Below are 8,555 nucleotides of genomic sequence, written 5' to 3'. Positions count from 1 at the left end.
ATAGATTTGTAACCTGACCTGCTGGCCATAAGGTAGCACCTGCCCAGATCCTGCCTAGGAATAAAGGACCAACTTAGATTTTGAAACTGCAAGTAGGAGTGAAGGGGCATCTTTCCAAATCCTCTTCCTAGACGTAATATTGTATTCATCCTTCAAGGCCCTGTACTTTTGTTTCTGTTTCTGTTAAATCTGCTCAATGATTTTTTTCCTTCCTTTCTTTTCTTCATTCTCCTTTAAAAATATTATTTATTTTTAGGGGTTGTTTGATAGATGGTTCAGCAGTTAAGAGCATTGGTTGCTCTTGCAGAGGACTCAGGTTCAGTTCCCAGCACCCACGTCGCAGCTAACAATCATTCGAAACTCCAGTTCCAAGGGATCCAACACCCTCTTCTGACCTCCTCAGGCACTGCATGACACAGGTACACTTACATACATATGGGCAATACACTCATACACATAAAATAAAAATAATAAAAATAAAATATTAAAAGATATTTTTGTGGGGTGTGGTGGCCCACACCTGTAGTCCAGCACTTAGGAGGCAGAGGCAGGCAGACTCTGTGAGTTCAAGTTCAGCCTGGTCTACACAGTGAGTTCCAGGACAGCTGGGACTTCAGGGAGACCCTGTCTCAAAAAGGAAAAAAAAAAATTAAAAAATATTTTTAAAAATTTAAATTTAAGCCCTGATGTGGTGGTGCACACCTTTGATCCCAGCACTAGGGAGGCAGAGGCAGGCAGATCTCATGGTTCAAGGCCAGCTGGGGCTACAGGGAGACCCTGTCTCAAAAAGACCAAAACAAACAAACAAAAAACCCTCTTGTTGTCAAGCTCACGTGGTAAGCACTTTTACTTGCTGTGCCACCTCCCTGGCCCACTTTGTTTTCAGAGCAAGGTCTTGTTATGCACCCAGGCTGATCCTGAATTTAAGGTCCTCCTGCCTCAGTCTCTCCAATGCTGCAATTACAGGTGTGAGCCACCATTCCATGTCCTTCTCATTTTTCAATTCCAGCTTAGGCCAGAGAATGTTCTTTTTTTTTTTGGTCTTTTTGAGACAGGGTCTCCCTGTAGACCCAGCTGTCCTGGAACTCATAGTGTAGACCAGGCCGGCCTTGAACGCACAGAGATCTGCCTGTCTCGGCCTCCCAAGTGCTGGGATTAAAGGCGTGTGCCACAACGTCTGGCCCCAGAGAATGTTCTTATCTAAAGAAAGAAACTCAGCGGGGCGTGATGGCTCACGACTTTAATCCCAGCACTGTGGAGGCAGAGGCAGGTGGATCTCTGTGAGTTTGAGGCCAGCCTAGTCTACATAGCAAAGTCCAGGCCAACCAGGGTTATGTAGTGAGACCTTGTCTCGAGAAAAAAAAAAAAAAATTAGGGCTGGAGAGATGGCTTATAGGTTAAAAGGACTTATTGCTCATGAAGTTCAGATTCTAGCACCATGTCAGGTGGCTTATAAATGCCTGTAACTCCAGCTCCAAGGGATCCAACACTCCCCTTCTGGCTTTATTGGGCACTGAAGTCACACACACACACACACACACACACACACACACACACACACAAAGTAAAATAAATCAAAAAAAAAAAAAAGAAGAATTGAAACTAGAGCTGGTTGTGGTGGTTCATGTCTGTGATCCTAGCATTCAAGAGAGCCTGAGGCAGAGGATCACAGTGAGCTCCAGACCAGCCTGGGCTACAGTTTGAGATTCTGTCTCAACCCCTCACAAACAACAATACCGAGTTGTAGATTAAGAGCTTAATGTGGTAGCAAGTTCTGAGGCTTTTCCTGGGAAGATGTGGACAAACCTCTCTATCCCAGATGGTGCACCAAGGACAGACAGAACAAAGAAAGGATTCTACCCAAGTGTATCTTAGTGAACTAGTGAGTTGATTGGGGTCATTTACAAGGAGCATGATGACTCAAATGCAGCTGCATCTCTGAAAAACCCATCCCAGCATGGGTAAAGATTCTGGAAAGCTGTGTCCCTGCAGCTCCCTACATGACTGGCAGGTACCTAGGCTGGTTGGAAAATCTGCTCTCCCCAGCAGTCGTCTCTTATAACCTTGACAAGGGGCCTTGGGAATCTTGTAAATTTTAGGAACTCACTGTGGTCTATAAGCATATTGTAAATGTCATTTCAATTGGCAGGAAACAGCAGCACGGAACTTGGATTGTGCTTGTTATCCCAGTGTTTGGGAGATGAAGGCAGGAGGATCAGGAGTTCAGACATATAAGTTTGAGGCCAGTGTGGGCTATATGAAATTGTCTCAATTTCCTCTTACTTCCTTAACATAATTGCAAGTGTTTTTATGTGCTCATGTGTATTTTTCCTATTCCAAGTTCTCAGTGATCTGTGAACCCCATGTGTGAGTCTCTATGGTAGATGGTCTTAATATTCTTTCCACCCATACTGAGGGTCTGCTATGTGCGAAGCTCAGGGGAGCTGATGACAGTGAAGACAGAGACACTGAAGAAGATTATTCATCCATGGAGGGAAATAGACACTTAACATTGGAACAAACAATTTCATAGAATGGTAACTTGAATGAAGGAAATAAAACAGGTGGTATATAAATGATAGTGAGGAGGTGTGGCTTCCTGCTATTCATGGAGGCAATGACATGTTGACATTCTAATATTCAGTTCCTCACAATATGACCTTACCTTGGAAATAGGTGCTTGCAGATATGATTAGTTTCAATAAGCTCACATTAGCGTAAGGTATTCTGCTGCAAAAATACTACTCTCACCTCAAAAGGGATAGAGATAATTTATTCTGTAGTCAAATACAAGTGACAAGGCTAGGAATACAGATTTAAGTTATCCTAAATTCCATGTTCTAACATGGTAACAATTTAATGAAGTTTTTACAGTAACAAAATCATAAGAAGGTAAAGCCAGATGTGGTGGCACACACCTTTAATCCCAATACTTGGGAGGTAGAGGCAGATTGATCTCTGTGAGATGGAGGCCAGTCTGGGCTACCTAGCAAGTTCTAGGCCAGCTGGGGCAATAGGAAATACCCCGTCCACCCCCATCCAAAAATAAAAAAATAAAAAGGAGATGGGGAGGGCTGGAGAGATGGCTCAGTTTTTAAGATCACTGAATGCTCTTGCAGAGGACCTGGGTTTGGTTCCCAGTACCCACATGGCAGCTAACAACTCTCAGTAACTCCAGTTCCAGGATCCCACAACCTCTTCTGGCCTCTGGGGGTGCACCTTACATACATGCAGGGGTGTGCACCTTACATACATGAAGGCAAAACACTCATACACATAAAAATAAAATAACAACCTCCCCTCAAAACAAGACATTTTTATTTTTAATTTTAAAAATTTTATGTGTATGCATATATTGCCTGCATGTAGGTAAGTGCACCTGTGTCATGCAATGCCCACGGAGGACAGAAGAGACCCACCTTACATACATGCAGGGGTGTGCACCTTACATACATGAAGGCAAAACACTCATACACATAAAAATAAAATAACAACCTCCCCTCAAAACAAGACATTTTTATTTTTAATTTTAAAAATTTTATGTGTATGCATATATTGCCTGCATGTAGGTAAGTGCACCTGTGTCATGCAATGCCCACGGAGGACAGAAGAGACCCTCGGATCCCCTGGAACTGGAGTTCTGGACAGTTGTTAGCTGCCATGTGGGTGCTGGGATTCAAACCTGGGTCTTCTTCAAGATACAAATTCAAAGTCAAGTCTGGTGGTGTATGCCTGCAATTCTAGCACTGGAAGTCCAGGCTACATAGCAAGACCATATATGTGTGTATATATATATATATATATTTTGGTCTTTTTGAGACAGGGTCTCCCTGTAACCCCAGCTGGTCTGGAACGCTCTATGTAGACCAGATTGGCCTTGAACTCACAGAGATCCACCTGCTTCTGCTTCCCACATGCTGGGATGACTAAAGCCGTGCGCCACCACGCCCGGCCCAACACCCAGTATCTTTTTGAGAGATGGCACGGAGATAGAGAATATGAGTAAAATCTATTGTTTAGGTCTCCAATTTTTAATTACTGCAGCCGTAGGTAAATAATACAAGCATCTTTTTTTTTTTGGTCTTTTTGAGACAGGTCTACCTGTAGCCCCAGTTGAACTCACTATGTAGACCAGGCTGGTCTCAAACTCACAGAGATCAGCCTGCCTCTGCCTCCCAAGTGCTATGATTAAAACCACACTGGGCACAAGCATCTTTTTGTAAAAGATTTATCTATTTAGAGACAGGGTTTTACCAGGTAACACTGGCTGGGCTTGAACTCCCTATGTAGACCAGGCTGGTCTCTAACTCACAGACATCCACCTGCCTCTGCCTCCTGATTGCTGGGATTAAAGGTCTGCACCACCACACCTGACTATATTTTTAAAAAATTATGTCTGGGGTGGAGAGATAGCTCAGCAGTTAAGAGCACTGACTGCTCTTGCAGAGGACCCGGGTTCAATTCCCAGCACCTACATGGTGTCTAAGACTGTCTGTAGCTCCAGTTCTAGGGGAATCTGATGTCTTTTTCTGACTTCCATGGATATTGCATGACATGGGTACATTTACATACATGCAGGCATAACCCTCACATTTTTACCGTCCTTAATTCCAGTTCCAGGGGAATCCGAAGCCCTCTTCTGACCTCCATGGCATTGCACGACACGGGTGTACTCACATTCATGCAGGCAATTCTCATACAAATAAAATGAAAATAAATAAAATATTTAAAAAATTATGTCTGAATCTGTATGTCAGCATGTATGTAGGTGCCTGCAAAGTCCAGAAGAGGGTGCCAGCCCTCCAAAGGTTGTTACAGGTAGTTGCAAGCCCAGCTCCCAAAGCTGGGTGCTGGAGAACTCAATGTGAGGCCTATGCAAGAGCAATATGCTCTCTTAACTGCTGACCCATCTCCCCAGCCCCTCCAGGCATCAAAGGATATTTTGGTTTTTTAAGACAGGTTCTTGCTATGTAGCCCAGGCTGGCCTCAATTCTAGTTAGTGGGATGCCAGGTAGGTAGCACCACACCCAGCTGAAGGTTTCATTTGAAAGAGACTCCATCACTAGCAAGAGGCCTTTGCATGAAGATTGAGGGAAGAATGCAAAATCAGGATGAGAACAATGGCTGGGGAGCTGGAGTCAGGGCAGTGAGGTAGGTGTGACTGAAGCCAGCCTATGGCAGAAGGGGGGATCCTGGATTCAATTAACTTGGAGCCAGTTGTGTCATCTGAGTGACCGAAACCGCTGTCAAGGGTCACCCAGTGTCTTGGAGGACAGGAATCTAGGATGCATTGGTTGCAATAAATAAGCATGTCAGCATGAGATGACAGGGCCGGGTCTGCATTTCCCCACCCTGCCCTTGACCTTGCAGCACGGACAATGTCAACTCTGGCGTTCCAGGGAAATGGCTTTGGCCTGGCAGTGCTTAAAAGGGTTACTGAATTTTCTTTCGCCTCCCTCAAATCTTTTTCCACCTCCACTCGTCCCAATCCACCATCTAGGCAACATAAGCTGCAAATACAGCTTGAGGACAAGCTCTCTACCCACTTCGGAAAGAAACGTACTATGCTCATGCACCCGGAGACAGGCCCCGCCAAGAAGGCAAAGTAGCGGGGTTCACATGGCCCGCAGGGGAACGCGCGCGCATGCGCGGGCCCTGCTCTCTGGCCGGCGGGTGGGGCGGGCGCTGGGGTGGGGCCCGTGACGTCAAGTGCGCGCGTGGCTCCGACTGCGCAGGAACAGCTGGTGCCTCGAGGGGCGGCTGGCGAGCGCGCGGGTGGGGTGCTGGTGTCCGTCCACGCCACGCTGTGGGAGCCGCGGGCCGCCTGGTCTCGCTGCGCCATGTCCGCTCAGCTAGAGCGCTGCAAGAGTGAGTGGCACGAGCTGGAGGGGGAGTTTCAGGAACTGCAGGTAGGGCTGGGCCACCTGGTCCCGCAACTCTGCTGCCTGCCGTGCGGTCCCCATCCTGCCACCCGGAGGTGGGGCGGCCATCACCTGGAGGGTGGCCGGGGCTTTGCGTCCTAGGGGCCGGTGGGTGGCATGGCCCAGCCCCTTCGCATCTTGTAGCGCTTCAGTGCTTGAACCTCGTGGGGGCGCCCGGTTGAAGACCGACCCCCATACTCCAGCCCTCTCTTCTGCTCTTTGCCCCATGCACCACCGTTGCTGCAGAAAGTTAGTCTGTGTCCCCTCAGGGTAGTTCCATGTGTTTTGGCGGGGGGGGGGTGCGGGGTAAGTGCCGAAGCTTAAAGACCTGCCCAGCCCCCACCGCCTCAGGGGTCCTCCCTAACCCGCTTCCCCTCCAGCTGCTGTTGCCTCTGTGCTGGCTGGGGCAGCCCCTCCTGCAGCTCTGTTTGAGAGAAGTACTTAGCAGCTTTTCACCTTGAACGCCTAGGCTGTGCCTGAGGTGCAAAGACCCTTATTACAGCCCTGTCTTCGGGGACTCTGATATTGTTCCAGTTGTGGGCTGCTGCAGGCAGAGTTTGGCACATCGCAGATACCTGTCAGATCCGACACCTGGCTGTCTGACCCAGTGATAGAGGGCTGAACCCAGCCCTCACCCTTTTGGCTCAGAGCCTTCCACTTGGTGGGGCGAAGGTGGAAGTAAGAGCCGGTTCTTTAAAGAATGGCATTGTGTCCACATCCAAGTAGGAGGGTCCTTCGTGATAGGTTCAAAGTGGCCTCAGCTAAGTCCAGGGCGGGGGCGGGGGGCGGGGGATAGAGAGTCACAAAACCGAAGGCACGTCCAAGAGGAACAACACAGGACCCTTTTGGGGAGATGCTCTGTCTCCAGACACTGAGTTGGGTTTTTTCAGGGGATTGCACGCCACAGGTCCTCACACCCTTTCCTCTCTTTCCTTGTCTGTTTAGCTTTCCTCTGTAGTCTGGTTGCCCTCTGGCTGTGCCCAGAGGGAGGGGCGGATGTTGCCAATGGGTGTTGGTGATGGGTCTTTCTAAAGTGAGGCTGTAGGTCCTCATGAGGGGCACAGAGGCAGCTGGTGAGCCTGAGCATGGAGAGTGCTGTTTAAAGCATGCTCAAAGGATGAGGTACCCAGAACTGTCATCCCTGCCTTGCTCTCTCCAGTTCATTTGAGTTGGTGCCTTCTCTTTCAAGTCTAGGGCTTTGGTCTCAGGAGACCCATTTGTTTCCTCAGGGAGAATACTCAACTGTTTCTTAACAGTATGTCCTCCTGGGCTATGAGGTCATGCTCAGCCCTGAGTGGGTCCTAAAGTAGGGAGTGGAAGAAGGGGTTTCCTGTGTGAGGTTTTTTGTTTTTTTTTTTCCATAGTTTTCCTTGGCCTGCCTTAAACTAAGAGAAGAGGAGGAGGTGGAGTCTTACACTTCAGATCTGTGCAGTTAATGCAATTAACAACAATTAGAGAGCAAGTCTTGGCAGGCAGATGTTTCAAAGGAGTCCTTTGATTTCTTTTGTTTGGACTTGGGAAAAAAGATGTTACCATGTGTGAGATGGTCAGGAGTGTCAGGGACAGAGGAATCAGAATTTGATATGGATTTCAGCTACTGAAGTGAGCAGTGAGGGTTATAGATGGTCCTTCCAAGTGCAGGTGGTCAGGTCTCTAACCCAGCTCTTTAGAGATAGGGGAACCAGAACAAACTAGATCCTCCTTTGGGGAAGAGGGACCCAACTGGCTGTATGAGTCTAGTCACAGATGACCTGCTGGGAATCAAGATCATAGACTGGAGCAAAAAGTACCATCTACATTTTTTATTCACAGATACAGAAACTGAAGCTTGGGCTTGCTAATTGTCCTAGCTGGGATCACATAGCTATTTCATGTAAAAGTGCTGAATTCTGTTCTGGAATTGTCCTGTCTTCCTTACACACGAGTCTGAACTCCTGGGAAGAAAGTGTCTGGATCTATGTGTATCATAAGTCCAAGCTGTAAAGACAGGCACCACCACACCCGGCTTCTGAACAGATGTTTTGATCAGAGATATTAGTGGGGGAACAGGAGGGAATACAGCCAGATTGGGGGGGTCAGGCTGCAGCAGGAAAGTTAACAATATGGGGGATTTTTTTTTTTCAGCAAGAAATCATGATTAGTCCAAATTTTCCTACATCGGCCTGTGAATCTTGCATTGTGGGTCTCATCTTTGCACCTCTCCAGTTCTGGGGTGACATACTGTGTCTGTGTTTTATCTCTCCTTCCTTTTTTGAAATGAAGGAAAGAGGAAGCTTATTCTCTGACCTTGTAATATTCGAAGGTCTTTGGAATCTCCCTTCCCCTATTAAAAGCCCTAACAATGCCTAGGGCTTTCTAGACGAAAGGGTTTGTTTTCTTTGGACTGTGATTTACACTTATTGAGGCCCTGCTGGACTCTGGGGAAAGCTGGAGTCTTCAGTAGGACTTGGTATTCAGGTGTTTTGCCCACGCTCATGAATTGAGCATCAATTGGAGATCAGCATGTGCCTGGCTCCCTGAACTGTGATGTGACCACAGGTCACTTGCAGACACACTGTGGGCCTAGATTTAATGATCAGTTCCTGTCTTGCATCACTGGAAACCTGACCCTGTATCTCTATATCTATACACCCC

General features: G+C 47.5%; 1 protein-coding gene across 3 annotated transcripts in view; it reads left to right on the top strand.

Moving 5' to 3' along the window:
- Window positions 1-5,710: 5,710 nt before the first annotated feature.
- The window catches only part of Tmem120b (transmembrane protein 120B), a 41,615-nt gene continuing 38,770 nt past the window's right edge, over window positions 5,711-8,555 (top strand). For all 3 annotated transcript variants that reach the window (XM_029566576.1, XM_008839344.2, XM_017799706.2), the window contains exon 1: window positions 5,711-5,909. In XM_029566576.1, the coding sequence (XP_029422436.1) occupies window positions 5,841-5,909 (69 nt within the window). In that variant the 5' untranslated portion in view covers window positions 5,711-5,840. The remainder of the gene's footprint in view (window positions 5,910-8,555) is intronic.

The sequence above is a fragment of the Nannospalax galili genome, unplaced genomic scaffold (genome assembly GCF_000622305.1).
Source record: "Nannospalax galili isolate Female #2095 unplaced genomic scaffold, S.galili_v1.0 scaffold218, whole genome shotgun sequence".
NCBI lineage: Eukaryota > Metazoa > Chordata > Mammalia > Rodentia > Spalacidae > Nannospalax > Nannospalax galili.
Note: the sequence above shows the minus strand (reverse complement) of the source record. Positions and strands in the feature narration are given on the sequence as shown.